The 19,777-nt window shown below is 46.0% G+C and overlaps 1 protein-coding gene across 1 annotated transcript; it reads left to right on the forward strand.

Annotated features, from left to right (window-relative positions):
• The first annotated feature begins 880 nt into the window (after positions 1 to 880).
• On the forward strand, positions 881 to 19,260 carry pxnb (paxillin b). The gene is made up of 11 exons (XM_064937506.1): positions 881 to 1,044; positions 11,391 to 11,590; positions 11,680 to 11,765; positions 11,895 to 12,034; positions 12,208 to 12,400; positions 12,647 to 12,761; positions 16,286 to 16,441; positions 16,571 to 16,744; positions 16,856 to 16,937; positions 17,022 to 17,170; positions 17,268 to 19,260. Exons 1-11 carry the CDS (start codon positions 1,032 to 1,034, stop codon positions 17,532 to 17,534), a joined length of 1,575 nt encoding a protein of 524 aa, XP_064793578.1. The 5' UTR covers positions 881 to 1,031; the 3' UTR covers positions 17,535 to 19,260.
• Positions 19,261 to 19,777: the final 517 nt, after the last annotated feature.

Raw genomic sequence — 19,777 nt, forward strand, 5'->3', positions numbered from 1 at the left:
GAAGGCGAGGTCAGTACAGGTGCATCAAAGCTGGGACCGAGAGACTGAAAAACAGCTTCTATCTCAAGGCCATCAGACTGTTAAACAGCCACCACTAACATTGAGTGGCTGCTGCCAACACACTGACACTGACTCAACTCCAGCCACTTTAATAATGGGAATTGATGGGAAATGATGTAAATATATCACTAGCCACTTTAAACAATGCTACCTTATATAATGTTACTTACCCTACATTATTCATCTCATATGCATACGTATATACTGTACTCTATATCATCGACTGCATCCTTATGTAATACATGTATCACTAGCCACTTTAACTATGCCACTTTGTTTACATACTCATCTCATGTATATACTGTACTCGATACCATCTACTGTATCTTGCCTATGCTGCTCTGTACCATCACTCATTCATATATCCTTATGTACATATTCTTTATCCCCTTACACTGTGTATAAGACAGTAGTTTAGGAATTGTTAGTTAGATTACTTGTTGGTTATTACTGCATTGTCGGAACTAGAAGCACAAGCATTTCGCTACACTCACATTAACATCTGCTAACCATGTGTATGTGACAAATAAAATTTGATTTGATTAATAGGCTACTATGTATATAATAATATAGGTAGGAGTAGCTGATGTACGTTATGTATTGACGTGTGTAACAGTGTTTCATCAGTCGCGCTTACAATGTTTTCATGTAACAATGTTTCTTTGTGGCAGCCTGTCTGATACAGAAGGCTATTTTGTTATCACTCGCTAGAGGCCGCCCTTTATCAAAGGACAGTTCTTTACCCGGACCAGGTTCTTTTACGCCTGCTAAATGAGGTTACGTTCATGTCGGCTATTGCGTAGGCTATATAAATGCCCGTCGCGGTGAAGTACACATGCACATCGTTCCTGTACTGTACTTCACAACCAACTTCAGCAGAGTAAACTATTGAGATTTTGAAAGGAAACCACGGACGCCGAAAAGTTGTTAAACCTTTACAGGAACTTTTCACTGGTGAAGCCAACGCTGGAATGGACGATTTAGGTAAATGTCATACCGCGTCCTTTTCTAATCTCAGCCGTTTTCTATTCAGCATAGCGGAAAGTATGGGTTGAGAAAAAGTCATGTATTTCAAGGCAGCGGGGATTTCTTTCAAGATCTTGGGATAATCGACGGCCAGAGATTTGTTTTAGTATTTGAACTCAACATGCATAAAATTGTAGGCTAAACTACATTCAATAGCTTCGAATTTAACCCCGTTTATCAATTTTTCTTGACAGGTTTTTCTTCTTTGAATGGAACAATGACAATGGTCAACTCTTGCATAAATTATTTACTTTATTTTAGATAACACTTTGGCATAAATCTGTCCGATGATGTATCAACATCATTGGTTTATATAGAAAAGAGTTTCCAACACCACCCATGTTAATTGACTTTACCCTCATAGGCCGCGAAGTTATCCGCGTTTTGTTTTGTACTAAAACGTTCGTATCATTACAGTTCATATAGGTGCTTTGAAGTTGTCTAAAGTAACACGGTACACTATAGCTTTTAGGTCCAGTGTTTGTCATATTCTAAATGGCGACACCAGCTCCATATAAGAAACGCATGTGAAATTACATGATAAATAGTGTATGTCTATCCTTTAAAGAAAATGTATCATCACGCCCATTGTAGGTTCTTGTGTGTCAAATATAGAAAGGGGGAAAAGTCTGACTTGTTAGAGACAATGAGGTGTAAGTATTGGTTGTGCCTTCTTAACAGGCAGGATGGAAGCTCCCCCAAATGCTGAAATTAGCAGACTTGCTACCTTTTCCTGGCATACCAGAGGTGAAACTAAATAGTTATTATATAATGGTTGGGTGCCTACTTAGATGGTCCATGCTATCAGGGGACCCTGATTTTGGCAATGATGTCCCAGGGATCCTGACTAGCTGACCTCTTATACTGTAGTGGTAGTCCTTCTGTGGTGGGAGTAGTACCAGTAGGCCTATTTTATGGGTCTCATGACCCTTTTGACCCCTGTCCAAAGCCTAATGTTTAGAGTACATACTCAGACAGAGTAGCCACCTGGAGCAATATGGGTCTTCAAAAGAATAGAGCACTTTTTCACACAAATATGCACCAGAGATATTTACACGAAGAAACACTTGGAACCGGCTTATCTCAAATAGCCGAACCCGCTATACATCAAGCTGCACCGTTCATACACACAGATCATATTCCATGGTTACATGCATCAGTGCTTTTTTGGCACCAAGTGTCTGGTTGATCATGCTGGCTGATAGGTCACCCCCCAATGCCACCATTTACCCTTCAGTCTATTTTCTGTGACAAGATAGCTGACCAGTCAACTGTTATAGTTCACTGACCCTTGACCTCTGGCACTACACTTAGAACTCAAAAAGTCTGTATATATATATTTTTTAAATAGATTTCATCAGGTTGCCAATTCACTAAACCTTCTCAGATTAGAATGTGTTATTGAATAAATGCAATTGCTTTCATCTTCATGCGCAGAAGGGTGTTGGCATGTAGCCAAGAGGCTAGAGGCAGGCCAGCAACCAAAGCATGACTCTCTCCTGTGCTTTCAAATCCTCAGGGTGTGTGTCAGCGTCTCAGTTGATTGAACTGATCAAGTGATATACATTTTCTTTCTCTCTAAGGAAATGGACAATGAAGTAATCTTCATCAAAAAGAATAGTCCAGTAGCTGTTTGAAATAGCCTATGTTGAGTTTCAGCGATGTGTTTTTGGCTTGTTTAAGTAGAGGGATGAGGAGCCATATTTTGAGCTTGGCCTGATCTGAGAATACCTCCAGGGCTCATTAGCTGCTCTGGGCCAGTGAAAGGACTGATTGTTAACTGAGGGAGAGCCTGTCGTCTCACTTAAGTCGGGAAGCCAGCCCTGAGGGAGGGGGAGAGGCTGCTGTGGAATGTCTAACATCATTGTTTGTCAGGGTCGAAGGCCAAATACTCACTGGGTCACGGCTCACCTCCTCCCACCACTCCGTTCCACTGGCACTGTAAATAAATTTCTAGGGCTCTTTAAAAAAACGGACCCTCAGTCAGTCCTACTACGTCCTTCTAGTAAAACCTACTGCTGCATAGCCCAATCATCCCACCCTCTCTCTACTTTGCTCAGTGTACTAGATATGTCCCCATTTCAAGGGGGGATTCTGTAGTGCCGTGTGAGTAACCTAGGTTAGACGAGACCTGTGAATGTTTCAGAGACCTATCTCACGCTGCTCTGATCAGGTGGTGGCCAGGCCCAGAACCATTACTGATGTGGCTGCAGTGCAGCTGATCCTTCCTCCTGATGACTCTTTACCCACACAGTGCCAATCAGTGTCAGAGGGCCTATCTTACTGGTGTGTTTGACATGTGAAGTCACCACTCTCCTCTGTGAATTCCTCAGGAGCCTGTGAAGTTTAGACTCCGTGCTGGGGGAGCGCACAGATTGGCTGACTGACCCAGTGGGCTGAAGCAGCCTTTGGTTATGTTATGACTGGTCATCAAGATAGAGCGCAGTGTGTGGGTGGTGTATAGGTTGGCAGCTGGTCAAGAGGACAACACTATAGGAGAGGCAATGTTGCAATCTGTTGAACAGTGATCCTCTTTGAGGACATGTGGACTGCATTAGTTGATTACCTTATAGAAAAATGAAAATATCCCCTGGTTCAAGAGAGGACTTGGCGCATGTCAAATGGGGTGATCCTAAATGTTTACGATGTTTGCCAGCCACACTTTAAGTTAGACACGTAGCCATCCTTACAACTTTGGCAGTTGATCCTTAATGAGTTAATGTATTTCAGTGTGTCAGCAGTGAGGAAGTGTTACCAGGCTAGTCATCACCCCTAGGGACCTGCAGTGTTACTGACTGTATGCATATCACTAAAGTGTGTTTGAGTGGGCCTGCTTTCTGTACTAATGGGATGGTCCTCTCTGTAAATGAGTCCAGTCCTTGTGCTCTCAGTGCTCTGTCCACACCCATCCTGTTCTGAGTCTGGGGAGGGGAGCTGCATGGCTGACCTCATCGCTTAGGCAACAGACCCTGCCTCACATCCAGAGGAAACGGAGAAGAAAACAATGAGCCGAATCAGCATTCAGGGTTCAGGAAACGCAGCAAGAGATACAGGCTCTGCCACCGCTGTTAAGGATGTGTTTTTGACCAATAAAAGTCAGTTGTTGTCCCCTCTCTCTCGCCTTTATTTCCTAAACTGTTTCCCTCTGTCACTCTCTTCCCCCTTCTCACTCTGGCCGTGTTTCTTGGCTCTTAGAACAGTGCTGATTATATTCCTGATGGGTCCGAATAATGGAGCAGGAATCAGTTTGCGCTGGATTCTTCCCACATTACTCAGGCTGGGACACCCCAGGGCATGTTGTTCAAAGAGCACAGTGTGGCTATGGCACTCTGCTCTGTGGAGGTCTCCACAGGGTCACAGTACATGGAAGTTGGCTGGGTGTTTTTGGAGGTTGGTTGGTGTGACTCAGTGCTGAACATTGAGAGAAGAGAAACCAAACAGTCAATTCTTGATGTTTTCACACCTCCGCCCACAACAGACACATACTCTGAATTCACAGTAGCTGCTCGATCTCACATCTATTGGTGTGAGTTTGTCCTCAATGTCTAAGTGTGACTGTCTGTCAGAATGGTCTTTAGACTTCCCTGTCGTCTGATTTACTGACTTGTGGGGAAGCGCTTTTATTTTAGTCCAGCGATCTCTTCAGGGAGTGTCATCTTTCGGATATGGGGCTGCTTGGGCGGGTATTTTTAGTGATGTTTCTTTTGAAGCCACTGACCCTATCTTGCTTCAAGATCCTTCTGTCTTTCTCTGAAACACCACACCACTCTGTCCCTGCTCCCTTCAGTATGTCTTTAAGCTCACTGTTCCCCCCCTACTCTCTCTGTGGTGTAACCCCCCCCCCCCCTATTCTCCTCTGGTATCTCTCCCTCCACCCCTTTCTGGCCCCAGTCTCTCCTGATTGGTATAAATATCATGTTGGGTAGGCCCGATGGGATAGTGTTTCTTCCTACATGTGGCTCTGCCAGCTCTGCTCTCTGCCCCCCAGCTATTAACATGTGAGCTGTGAACCCTGGTGGCCCATCACTGTATCCAATGTGTCAGTAGGAAAGTTGAACTGGGCTGCCTGCTCGCCTGGGAAGCATGGCTCCCTGGGCCTGCCTGCTCGCCTGGGAAGCATGGCTCCCTGGGCCTGCCTGCTGCCTGCTCGCCTGGGAAGCATGGCTCCCTGGGCCTGCCTGCTCGCCTGGGAAGCATGGCTCCCTGGGCCTGCCTGCTGCCTGCTCGCCTGGGAAGCATGGCTCCCTGGGCCTGCCTGCTCGCCTGGGAAGCATGGCTCCCTGGGCCTGCCTGCTGCCTGCTCGCCTGGGAAGCATGGCTCCCTGGGCCTGCCTGCTGCCTGCTCGCCTGAGAAGCATGGCTCCCTGGGCCTGCCTGCTGCCTGCTCGCCTGAGAAGCATGGCTCCCTGGGCCTGCCTGCTGCCTGCTCGCCTGGGAAGCATGGCTCCCTGGGCCTGCCTGCTGCCTGCTCGCCTGGGAAGCATGGCTCCCTGGGCCTGCCTGCTGCCTGCTCGCCTGAGAAGCATGGCTCCCTGGGCCTGCCTGCTCGCCTGAGAAGCATGGCTCCCTGGGCCTGCCTGCTCGCCTGGGAAGCATGGCTCCCTGGGCCTGCCTGCTCGCCTGGGAAGCATGGCTCCCTGGGCCTGCCTGATCGCCTGGGAAGCATGGCTCCCTGGGCCTGCCTGCTCGCCTGAGAAGCATGGCTCCCTGGGCCTGCCTGCTGCCTGCTCGCCTGAGAAGCATGGCTCCCTGGGCATGCCATGGGTAATAAAAGCATTGACATCTCTCTTATCCTGGACTCAAGTATATTGGACATTGTTGATCTGGCCCTATTGTTATTATCTAATTATAGCATAGTACTTTGTCAGTTTAAAAACAATAATGTATTTTATATTTTTTTCCTCTCTTATCTGGAACCTACAACTGATTGAATGATGGTTTCTGTCTGGTCAATCATATCCTGTATAACAAAACATTATACACTGAACAAAGATATAAATGCAACAAATTCAAAGATTTTACTGAGTTACAGTTCATATAAGGAAATCAGTCAATTGAAACAAATTAATTAGGTCCTAATCTATGGATTTCACATGACTGGGAATCCAGATATGCTTCTATTGGTCACACAACCAGTCAGTATCTGGTGTGGCCACCATTTGCCTCATGCAGCGCGACACATCTCCTTCGCATAGAGTTGATTGTGGAATGTTATCCCACTCTTCAATGGCTGTGCGCCGTTACTGGATATTGGCGGGAACTGGAACATGCTGTCATACACATTTATCCAGAGCATCTCAAACATGCTCAATGGGTGACATGTCTGGTGAGTATGCAGGGAAAGACGGTTGTGCAAACCCACAGTTTCATCAGCCGGATGTGGAGGTCCTGGCATGGCGTGGTTACACGTGGTCTGCAGTTGCTAGGCTGGTTGGGCGTACTGCCAAATTCTCTAAGACGACAGCTTTATAGTAGAGAAATTAAGATTCAATTCTCTGGCAACAGCTCTGGTGGACCTTCCTGCAGTCGGCATGCCAATTGCACGCTCTCTCAAAACATGTGGCATTGTGTTGTGTGACATAACTGCACAGTTTAGAGTGGCTTTTTATTGTCCCCAGCACAAGGTGCACCTTTGTAATGATCATGCTGTTTAATCCGCTTGTTATGCCAAACCTGGCAGGTGTATGGATTGTCTTGGTGAAGTAAAAATGCTCACTAACAGGGATGTAAACGAATGTATGCAGAACATTTGAGAGAAATAAGCTTTTTGTGCATATGGTACATTTCTGGAATCTTTTATTTTTCAGCTTATGAAACATGGGACTAACACTGAGTTTTATATTTTTGTTCAGTGTATTTTGTTTTCTTTTCATATTTGCTACTTTCATGTAAGTTACATATTACGGTTTTTATAGTACAAATCATCCTTCTTTTGTTCTTGCCCTCCATCACATGCCTCCCCATCTCCTCTGCCACCCTCCTCTGTTTCCCTGGCTGATTTCTCTCTGAGGCGGACAGTGGAATGTGTGGAATGCACCTTCCCGCCCATCAGATAAAGACTGCAGGGTTTTGGTACGGGCAGGAGGAGGGGGGGCTACAGACTGCAGCAAGAATATACATGTACACCCACCACCCAAAGAATGCCCATACAGTAAGCACACAACACTAGACTGTTGGCTTATGTTTGAACATCACAACTTTATGAGACCCTTTTGTTGAAAGAATCACGACAGGAATGTATTGCTAATCTATTTAAGTCATTGAAGCTGCAATAAACAAAGTCAGATGACTTGAACTCTTTTGCTAATGGCCTGCTTAGAATCCCCAAATGGCAGAATGAATGCGTTTCCCATAGAAGTGAGCAGTCTTATAATTACATTTTTCTCAGAAGACGTCAGGATTTGCTCTGAAAAGAGTGGACTTTACCCATCTCAAAGATTTAATGTGTTACTTGGCTTACAGTACTCAGCTGTATTAAGAAGCAAATGACCCCCCCCCCCCCCAACCAACTCAAGCCACAGCCCCTTTGTCATCAACGTTTCAGACTCAACGCTGCCCTCCACAGGGTCAATAAACACAAATAAAATAATTAATTCCAGTGCAATTTCCTTCAGCACACTCCAGTAAACCTGTATGTCAATGTAGCCCGGGCCTGAAGAACTATACAGGAGTGTATTGCAGCAGACCTTTAGCTATGACTAAATATCCTCCACTCATTGCTCTTAGTTTAATTAACTATCCCTTTTACAATGAAGGTGGGCTACCAGCTTCTACTCGGTACACCCTTGGGTAGTCCATACATTACCCAAATACCCATTAAAGGCATGATTTGAAACACTTAGATTTTCACTGGAATCTCCAACTGATCATTACCTCAGGAGTTGGCCAGGGTCAGATGTAGTAGCAGCGTGGGGGTTAATCTAGTCATACTAAGCAGAGAATAGACTAGAGATCCCGGCCTGGCATACTGAGGTACTTGGCGGTGTGTTCAGTCCTCTCAAAGTGGGGGGTTGGTAAGGTTTGCCTGCACTGCCATGGGTACGGTTGACATTATTTTGTGTACTGTATATCATACATAGCTTGCTATGTTTGATTTAGTGTTTCAGTAATGACTTTCGTGATTATTTATTATTAAAGGGGAAACCACACCATGTAAGATATTCACAGAATAATAACAATTTAGAGAGAGGATAGTGATTTTCATTAGGCTTCATTGTAATAGTGATGAAGGAGACTAAGCCCTTTGTCCAGCTGGTAGTTATAGTTCAGCACGTTTGAACTGATATACTTGCTGAGAGTACAGCTTTAAATAGGTTTTGCTCCCATGTGGTTTAACATCTTGCTACTGGTTGGGGTCTCTGTTCTAAATGAACAGTGGGGGAAGTACTGTGGAAGGAAGTTGTGGTAGAGAATAGGTTCTAATAAAGTCAAGAGATTATTTTATTTTTTTACGGGCTAAAAAGTTCAGTCGGTTAACAGAAGTAGACAGACACCTAGTTCCTTTTTTATTTTTTTTATTTTTTCTGAGAGAAAAAGGAAGCCCCGGGTGAGTTGGAGGGAGAGGCTTTGAGTAAGGAATTGTAATAATATCCAGTGCCTGTTTCTGATTTGCCCCCGCCACCACACCCTTAGCAGATGGGTCATTAGCTCGTCGTAGTCCTCTCAGTCCCTCTGTTTTGTATACACAGTTACGCACTCGCATACGCCACCTGACGACCCAGTACCCAAGACTATCAGAAGTAATAGTAAGGGGGCATTTTGCCCAGTGAAGATTAACATTTGCTCTGAACTATAACTCTCTATCTGTTAATGCCATCTTAGTTTCTTGCATGTGTGTTTTTGCTTTTTTTTGACTTAAAGAAGATTTTGTGTGTGTGTGTGACTTAAGATGGACCTTTTTAACTGTGGTCTTAGGTGCAGTATGTATGATGCCCACTTGAATTTGACTGTGGTCTTAGGTGCAGTATGTATGATGCCCACTTGAATTTGACTGTGGTCTTAGGTGCAGTATGTATGATGCCCACTTGAATTTGACTGTGGTTCACCTCATGAAGTTGTTGTAAAGTTGGGATCTTAGACTCTCTATTTATCAGATCATTTAGTTGAACCAATTTAATGTTCTCTAGGTTTTTACGCTTGTTTACTTAAAATAGACTGAGGATTCCCTGTGCCATCATCTCAGTATGTGCACCATTTTAACAGGCTATTCTTAACTAACTGAGGATGGAGTGGGTGATGTCAGGGTCTATTTTGTTCTGGTGTTCTAAGGGACACTAATGCTGTGCTGTACACTTGATAACCCTGGAGGAGATATGCTGTCTGTCTCATGCTCACACAAATCTTCTTGGAAAAGAGAAACTATTTCTGTTGAAGACAAATGGAACAATGGACAATCCAAGACCGATAGCCAGCTACTTACTGACAGGAGCTATATATTTTTTAGGGCCCAATAGAAAGATTTGATGGGACGGGGGGAGAGAATAGTGGGTTTAGAAATGACACTGGGGATTTGTGTGTCTGTGGCGCTATGCTGATGACCTAATCTTAGCTCCTGGGGCAGGACAGGACAGGACTACTGTGGAGGGGCCCTGGGGAGCAGGCCTTTTTTTGGAATGAGGAGGCTGAGTGACCGGTTGGAATGAGGGACTGACTCATACACTTAGGAATTGTCAGTTTAGACACCCGCCACTTGGTAGACTCCAGACTGTCTTGGTAGACAGTTACATATCACAATGTAATTTTGTGCTGTACCTGCACCAAAACTCCAGTATTTTTGGTGCATAGCTTGTTCTTCATCTTTTAAATAGGAAGCAAATTTGTTTTCAGTACTTTTACTTTCATGACTGAAACTCATTTTATCATGGCCCTCTTGTTAAAACCCCTGCAACTTATCCAAAACGCTGCAGCCCGCCTGGTTTTCAACCTTCAAGTTTTCCCATGTCACCCTGCTCCGACGCACACTCCACTGGCTTCCAGTTGAAGCTCACATCCACTACAAGACCAAGGCGCTAACCTACAGAACAGCAAGAGGAATTGCCCCTCTCTACCTTCAGGCTATGCTCAAACCCTACACCCCGACCCGAGCACTCTGTTCTGACACCTCAGGTCTCTTGGCCCTCATACCCCTACGGGAGGGCCGCTCAGCCCAGTCCAAGCTCTTCTCTGTCCTGGCACACCAATGGAGGAACCAGCTTTAGGACAGCAGAGTCCCTGCCCATCTTCTGAAAACATCTGAACCCCTACCTCTTCTAACCGTATCTTAAATAATCCTCCTCCGCACCGTGACTTCTAGCTCTGACTCTAATGATGGCTATGCCTGTGATATGTGGTGGCCATCTTAGAATGCACTAACTGTAAGTCACTCTGGATGACATGTAAATGTCTTGTCCCTCTGCAGCAGACATACACTGAGCAGTGTACAAAACATTACACAACTTCCTAATATTGAGTTGCACCCCCTGTTGCCCTGAGAACAGCCTCAATTCGTCGGGGCATGGACTACAAGGTGTCAAAAGTGTTCTACAGGGATGCTGGTCCATGTTGACTCCAATGCTACCCACAGTTATCAAGTTGGCTGGATGTCCTTTAGGTGGTGGACTATTCTTGATACAGATGGGAAACTGTTGAGTGTGAAAAACCCAGCAGCGTTGCAGTTCTTGACAAAAACCAGTGCACCTGGCACCTACTACCAGACCCTGTTCAAAGGCACTTAAATATTGTCTTTTCTATTCACCCTCTGAATGACACACATACATAATCTGTGTCACAAGGCTTAAATTCTTATTTAACTTGTCTCCACCCCTTCATCTACGCTGATTTGAAGTAGATTTAATAAGTGACATCAATTAGGGATCATAGCCTTCACCTGGTCAGTGTGTTGTGGAAAGAGCTGGTGTCCTTAATGTTTTGTACACTCAGTATGCAATATGTTTGGAACATCAAATCGCAATAAAATCACAGTATTGAATTGCAATACATATCGTATTGTAAGGTCTCTGGCAATTCCCAGCCCTAAACGCTACGTGCTTTACATTTTCACATTCTAACGGAGGCAACATAACTAAATCTGCAAACTATTGACATTCATACTAAGCATAGGAAAAGTTGTGTTGCATCTTGATATTCTGTGAATGATTGTCCCAGAAAGCGGGGAAGGCATAGTGTTCGAGTGACGACCCAACGTCTGCCCTTCCCTCGTGATGTCACGATACTGTGGCAGCATTAGGGTTTGTATTTCTGTCAAATATTTGAGTGTCAGAGTTCTAAACTGTGTCTAACCATGGAAGCATTTCTTACCAACTCAGATGCTTTGTTGGCGGACCTGGAATCCACGACATCCCACATTTCCAAGCGTCCTGTGTTCCTGTCTGAGGAAACCCCCTACTCTTTCCCCACTGGGGGAAACTCCTACCAGGATGTGTCAGTCCCTCCCCCGGTGCCGCCCCCTCCCTCCGCTGAGGCTCTGAATGGCTCTGTGATTGACTCCCTCCACTCCTCCCAACAGGTCAGTTGCACATCAGACTCACACTCGCGCATATCATTCAGTAAATGGCTTTTCAAGACTGAACTGATTGACTGTTCTCTTCTCCGCAGTCCTTGGGTTCAGCTCCAAAGAGCTCATGGTCCAGGGACAGTAGCAGCCCGCCCCGGTCCCACATTGAAGAGGACCACGTGTACAGGTAGGCAGGAGGACCATAGGAACAGATCACTAGGAAGGGACCTCCACTGGGAGACTATTAGATCATCTGTCACTCTGTTTGTTTCACACTTTACACACAATTGACACCCGTTGTCTCTGCCTCTGTCAGTTTCCCCAACAAACAGAAGTCTGCTGACCCATCTGCGGGAGCCATGAGCTCCGCGCTAGGCAGTAACCTGTCAGAGCTGGACAGGCTGCTCCTGGAGCTCAATGCTGTCCAGCAGAACTCTCCCTCTTTCCCCACCACAGGTAGACAGACAGCGAACCACATCCTACATAAATATTCACTAGGTGTTTATATTACCAAAGTGGTACTTACCTCTGCCATCAACTGTGCAATAGGTGGTTTAGTTCTTGCAGTATGTGTTTACTACATGTTACTGTGAGGATGAACGATGTCCCGCTGTCCTCTCTACCCACAGAGGAAACCGCCCCACCCCTGCCATCCTGCAGCATTACCAACTATGTGCAGCAGAACGGGGGGCCCCCTGACATCATGGTGAGCCCTCCCGTTCAGGAGAAGCCCAAACAGAATGGGACCAGGGTGGTGGAGGATGGCCGGCCCACAGTGGAGAGTCTGCTGGATGAGCTGGAGGGTTCTGTACCCAATCCCAGGTCAGGATATTAGCAGTTACTGCTACTCAAGAGTCACAGATGGACAAGGATGAGTTTGTCATAACTTTGATTTATAGGATATGTGCTAACTAGCAATGAGATGATGGTAATAATCTACTGTAGCCTGGATTGTGGTGCTCTGTCTGATCACATGCAATGATTGTATGAATAATAACTTGTTTCAGGGGGTCTAGGTTGGATTGTGTTTGTGATCATGTGCTTTGTTTGTGTCTTCTGCATCCCCAGCCCCTCTGTTCTTCACAGTGAGCTGGACTCTCCCTCTCAGCAGCAGGCCAGAATCTCCGCATCCTGTGCTACACGCGAGCTTGACGAGCTCATGGCCTCCCTGTCCGACTTCAAGGTGCACAGCAGTCTGTGTGTGTTGACAGAACTTACGCTTGTCTTTTTATGAAAGAAATCCTTTATTAGATTCCTTAAATTCTATATTATCTGATCTGATTATTTCTCTTTATCTTCCTGCTCTTGTGGTGTCCTTTTCCTCTCCTGCCTGTCCTGTCCTGTTCTTGGCTCCTTGGGGTCTATGAACATTTTGATCCCCAGCTGGATCAAGCAGAAATCTCCCCCAGCAGCACTCTGGAGGTCCATCCTCATCCACGTACCCCCTCCTCCCCTGTTGCAGCTGCCCCCTCCCCCCTCCTTACCTCTCAACCTGCCTGTGACTCCCCTCTCTTATCACTGCTTGACTGGGAGCTGCACATAGAGGAGGAAGGTGGTGGGGCAGTGTCCTCTCCACATCCCTCATTATCAAGCCCTCCCCCAGCAACTGTAACCTTCCAGAGCCCTCTGTTCTTTGCAGAGAGTGAACCAGAAGCCTTCATCGACGTCTCTGCCACCATGCTGTCCTCTCATCAGAAGTCCTTGGTAGTCCTCAACCACTCCAAACCTTCACCTAGCACGGACACCAGTCCTCTCAATGCTGCTAGACCATCACTCACCTCAGCCAGCACCACGCTGGACCAGAACCCCTTAAAATCCCCTAGTCCGTCTCTAGAACGTGGCATAACTCCTCCCTCTGTTACCAAAAGCCCCAGTCCCCTAACTGACATGGATCTAAGTTTATCGACTCCAACTACTACTAAGAGCCTTAGTCCTGTTCCTTTCTCTTACTCCAAGTCCCCTACTCCTCTCACTGCTTCGAAAGCCCCCTCACCATCTCTGGTCACATATCCCAAGGCTCCCCCTCCCCCAGCTCTCACTAGCCCCATGATCTCAAGGAGAGTTCTGCAGCCAGTCCCTGCAGCTGAGCCCTCTCTGGATGAAGCCCTGGATAAGCTGCTGGCCATGCGTTTGGCCAAGATTGAGAACGATAGAGTCCCTATGGAGGCACCTTGGCTGAAGCGGGAGGTGGTGCTTGAGAAGTGCATCATGCCCTTAGACAGAAGGGAGGCGCAGCCGGACACCACCGGAAGTACCCGGGATGGGGCAAGAACTGGGGACGAGGCAAGTACCCATGATGGGACATTTACCCGGGATGGGTCAGTAATAAGTGGACATGTTGATGGGTATAGGGAGCTCATGGACTGGGCCGATGTGGAGCTGAACATGTGTCTCCAAGATGGACTGGATGGTGGTATGACTCCTAATACAGAGAGACCTTATACAGATGGGAGCATGACCCCGACGACTGAGGCCAGCTGGATGGATGAGTCCCTGGATGGCTCCTCCTGCCCTGGGACTCCTGATGCTTCCCTGGACCTGCCTCTGCTGCAGCAGGCCACTGTGGACAGGGTCTCAGCATCTGGACATGTATGGGACTGCCCCTGCCGCCACACTGTTTTGGATCTGCACAAACACACACAGAAACAACAGTCAGGGTTGGGTAGGTTACTTTCTAAATGTAATCTATTAGTTACTACTTACCTATCCAAAATTGTAATCAGTAACGTAATCTGATAGTTTTGGATTAATTTGCCCTTAAGAGGCATTGGAAGATAAAGGATCCATCCAAAAGCATTTGGTGTGTCATCAGTCGTCTCCAGGCTTGCTCACGTGGAAGAAACTTAAACTGGCACCTTTTTTCAATCCCGACTTAAACAGAAATGTGTCCGTTTTTTTGCAAACATTATTTTTTAAATTGAAACGTTATCTAGTTTTTAAAAGTATCTGTAATCTAATTACAATATTTTTGCTGATAACGCAACTGATTCGGGTTTATTTTGTAATCGGATTACATGTAACTAGCTACTCCCCAACCCTGGTCAGCGTTAAATGTTATTCATACAGTAGCATAACAGATTTCTGCCATCTCAGGAAGCTGGTTGTTTTGATACCAAAACATCTGTTCTTTTTGTTGCTGTTGAGATAATGTCATTACAATCTGCACACCAGGATGTTTGCTGCTACTGCATAGTGGCTAATTATTCACTGCCTGGCTGTGTTCTTTGTTGGCATGTTATTCTTTTAAACCACACAATTTAATTTGTGACCACATCCTATGACTACCTCACTTGTTGCACCAGTGTGGCATGACGCCCCCATCTTGCACAACTATGTTCTGCTAAATGGTCAGGGAGCATATGGGGACTGTGGGCGGTTGGATGGGGTCTGCGCATGTGAGACCACGAGTGTGACTGACACATTCCTTTGGACGACTTTAACCACTGCTGCTACACACGCTTGAGGAGGCGGCTGCTTTTGGCTTTGAGTGAACTGGAATGGTGCTTGATCTGAATGGACTGCTTCCTCTGAACTGAACCAATCACCTGGCCTGCGGTATTGTAACTGGATCACAGTGGATTCCTGATGCTCGTTCTCCTTCCAGCTTAAATCGGTGATTAGGCGCACCAAGGAGACCTCCAACGTACACCCCATGTACCGAGAGGGTCACCCCCGAAGGGGGCGGGTGGGCCCCATAATTGTCAACAAGAGCAGCTCCCAGGACCGCCTCATAGAGGAGCTGCAGGGGAAGCTGGGGATTGGTCGATTGGCTGACCGCCGGCGTAAGCAGCCGGACGATTGGCTCACTGAGGGTATCATCGTCATGTCCAAGCCACAGCGCTTCCGTGGCGACGGGGCAGCAAACGAGGTGGACAAGGTTGGCCTGGATACGATCACAACAGGCTCCCACTATCCCAGATACTATTGCACATTTCTCATAAATTTTTACTCAAATTTTACTTCACTTTCAGTTCTTTACCTTTCATTTTGTCTTTCTCTCTGGTTGTCCCTGTCTCTTCTCCTCAGATCATTATTCCCCCAGAGTCCCCTCTACCTCAGAGGGTCATTTACCCACCCCAGTCTCCCCCAGCGCCTTGTCACACACTAGAAAAACCCAGTAGACCCCCACCTATGCAGCGGACCCCTGCTCCTCTACCTCCTACGCCTCCCCCCTGCCCCCCTCCTCCACCCCAGGAACCCATCCCTCCCCCACCTATGAAGCAGACCCCTGCCCCTCCTACGCCTCCCCCCTGCCCCCCTCCTCCACCCCAGGAACCCATCCCCCCCACCTGCCCCCTCCTCCACCCCAGGAAACCATCCCTCCCCCACCTATGAAGCAGACTCCTGCTCCTCTACCTCCCCCGCCTCCGCTTGTACAACCTCCATCCCCACCTGTCCCAGTATGGCAGGCTCCTGCCCCCAAGCCAGCACCCTCTCCACCAGTGCAGCCTGCACCACCACCACCTCCCCCCAAAGTCCTGGTGTCCGTTGGCTGTCAAACCGAATACGACCCAATCTTACCTCCAATGCAGGCATGGCTCTCTCTACATTTTCTATTTCTATAACAGAACGCCTTCTCTCTTTCTCACTGGCTTCAGTTTCCTTCATTAAAACCACTGTTTAATTATTTGTACAGATGTATTTTTATGAGATAATGCCCAGTGCTCTGGTGTCCATCCTATCCTCTCATCCTCCATCTTTTGACAGATGGCCCAGGGGAAAGGTGGCCCTGGAGGCCCCACAACGCAGGTCAACAAGCTGGACAACATGCTCGGCAGCCTGCAGTCTGACCTCCATAAACTGGGTGTGCAGACCGTTGCCAAGGGAGTGTGTGGGGCCTGCTGTAAACCAATCGTGGGACAGGTAAGGGGCTTGGGTGGGCCTGAGATTAGGCTTTGGTGGGCTTTCTAAGATCATGGTCTCGCATGACATTTAATTGCTGAGCTTTGTTGGCATGGTTATTTTACATAAACTGTTGATTTGTGTGTCCAGGTGGTGACTGCCATGGGGCGCACATGGCACCCAGAGCACTTTGTGTGTACCCACTGTCAGGAGGAGATAGGATCCAGAAACTTCTTTGAGCGTGACGGAGCGCCCTACTGCGAGAAGGACTACCACAACCTGTTCTCCCCACGCTGCCACTACTGCAACGGACCTATTCTGGATGTAAGTTAACACCATATACGACAAACATAACTATTACAACTAAGGCAGTGGACAGATAGTGTAGCAATAGCAGCTAGCAGTGAGTTACTGTTCCAATGTTCATGTTTACAGAAAGTTGTGACTGCGTTGGACAGGACATGGCATCCTGAGCACTTCTTCTGTGCTCAGTGTGGATCATTCTTTGGCCCAGAGGGTGAGTTTGACCCATTCTTGGAGCTCACTTGTAATGACCAGTTTTATAGTGAGGTGCAGAACTCATGATCTGTGTCTCCTGAAGGCTTCCATGAGAAGGATGGGAAGGCGTACTGTAGGAAGGACTACTTTGACATGTTTGCGCCTAAATGTGGTGGCTGTGCCCGAGCCATCCTGGAGAACTACATCTCTGCACTGAACTCCCTTTGGCATCCAGAGTGCTTTGTCTGCAGGGTCTGTATTCTGCCTGATTTCCTTTACATAAGGGCATTCATGTTGTTATTAGTCCAGGCTCGTGTACTTACTCATTACTCACTGTTTGTGTATGCAGGAGTGCTTCACCCCATTTGTGAACGGGAGTTTCTTTGAGCATGATGGGCAGCCCTACTGTGAGGTTCACTACCACGAGCGCCGCGGGTCCCTCTGCTCTGGCTGCCAGAAGCCCATCACGGGCCGCTGCATCACAGCCATGGCCAAGAAGTTCCACCCTGAGCACTTTGTCTGTGCCTTCTGCCTCAAGCAGCTCAACAAGGGCACCTTCAAGGAGCAGAATGACAAGCCCTACTGCCAGGGCTGCTTTGTGAAACTCTTCAGTTAAGGAGTAGATTGTCTATGCCTGGAGATTTGTTTGTGTGTGTATGGGGGAAGTGTCTGTGTAGCTCAGGTAGTGTGTGTGCGAATCAGATTGAGTTTGTTTGAGTGCCTTTTCTGTACTCTGGTGTGTGTGTGCGGAGTTCCAGCATTCTTCTAGCAGCCACTGAAGTGTTATGGACATCCATATCAGGTCTAGGCCTGTCTGCTCTCTCTGATGCTCAGACTATCGTATGATTTCAAGCCCAAATAGTTTTGCTTTTGCAAGGAATATACGTACATGGACTAGAGTTTGAGGTTGCTGCTCACTGGTTGAGTGTGCCTTCTGAAACCATTTGAAAGGTGTCATGTTAGAGGGAGCAGTTGACCTGTTGTGTTTTTTTAATCATTTGTATTTGTTTTTTTCAACTGCTCAAGCAAATGCCTTGGTGATATTTCTTTATCTTTTTCTGTCTGAGTAACTGAGAACAGATGGTTAAAATTGTCATTGTAGCATTGACTGGAAATAGGGTGTGGGTCAGTCATTATTTTAGTACTTGTGACGCAGACAGTTGCGTCATCAGACCCCTTCAGCCTTGTGACGCACAATCATTAAAACCCCCAAAGAAGCATTTGTTGCCTTTGACAAACATACTAATGCTGACATGTTACACTTTTGATTGTATGTATTTGAACGTTTCTATAAAATGTATGTGAGATTAATTTACAATATATTTGACTCCCTTTTAATGTTTGGAAAAATAGGAGTTTCATAATACAACAGATGGGTAATATTGTAACTTTGTCACCGCCAATGCCTACCCAGTCCTTTTTAGAGCTTAAACCTTAGCTGGACTGGTTTAGGAGTTGTCTTCTGTTCAGAAAGGGCTCATGCAGTATAAAAGAGCATGCCATGATCAACATTAGAATGTATTCTGCATATAGGAGACAGTTACATTTTACTGTGAGAATATTGTGTACATTGTATACAAAGTGCTGGTCAGTTAATATTTTTCATAACCACTCGTTAAGAGAAATCCCCTAAGACATTTCATAGCAGAGATACTTTTAAACGTTTATCCTTAAAGTTACTGTGCATTGTATTCCACTTTTTAATTATATAAATAGTGCACAAGGTGAAGCCCTGATGTAAGTACACACTGCTTAAATGCCAACAATACTGTATGCAACTGTAAACATTGTATGGTGAACTCAACAACCCCTTGATTCTATCCAAGTTACACTTTCAAGGAATATGCCTATTTTTGTGCCAATATATCAATGCAATGTGTTTTACACTGGGGAGACCAGCAAGGAAGCCTACTGTTTATAGACTGTGATTCCTGGACTCTCTCTTCAGAGCTCTGTCAGTGAGTCTACTGGATAATATGTTGATATTGGTCTGAGTGTAACTCTCTAAAGCTATGGAGGAAATGGCTTATTTAGAGAAGCATCTGAGTTGCATCTACTGTACACCAGCTGGGTTTGTGGGCTTGTAGTTTTATCATGTAATGGTTGCATTACATCATTTTATTGGACCTGAATCTTGTTCAGGGATTTACACCCAGAGCATTTCTGTTTTTATTTAGAAAATCATTTAGCCAATTGTCTACACATAATTATTGTAGAAGGCTATTATTTAATCAAAGCAAATGTTTTTTTCTCCTTTCATTTTTGAATGTCACAGTACTGAATACTGATCCAACTCATTTCATATAGGCTATACTGAAATAAAATCTGTTTTTGGTACCAAAGTGTGTCTTTGTGATCATGTTTACCTTTCAAGACCCTGTAGCAACTGCTATAGTAATAAATGCTGATCATGTCGTGAATGCATAACACATTTTATGCATGATGTGATTATTACATTATGCGTCTTTTTATAATGGTGTAATAAAGTCAACCAATAATGTAACACTCTAAAACCACTTTCTTTAATGGCATGCCTATTTAAAGGCGTCGGCATGCCTCGGTTCGGCTGGCGCTTAGCGAACTGAACGAGTTTGCTTGTTTAAAAGACCTTCGTTTGGGAAAAACTAGAAAAATAATCTACAATCGTACCATTTGTCCACTTTGAGATTCTGTAGCCAGCAGTCTGAATGCCTCAATAGTCTAAATGTATCTAAGAACTCAAATCGGTCATTAACTTTGACGTTTTTGCCAAGGGGACAATAGTCGCGCAATTTTACATTACAATGTTTGGTGCAGTATTTCTCAAAAAAAAAAAACACAATTGAAGGATCCCTACTGTTGACCAATCACCGACGAAGG

This window comes from Oncorhynchus masou, chromosome 25 (assembly GCF_036934945.1).
Source record: "Oncorhynchus masou masou isolate Uvic2021 chromosome 25, UVic_Omas_1.1, whole genome shotgun sequence".
NCBI lineage: Eukaryota > Metazoa > Chordata > Actinopteri > Salmoniformes > Salmonidae > Oncorhynchus > Oncorhynchus masou.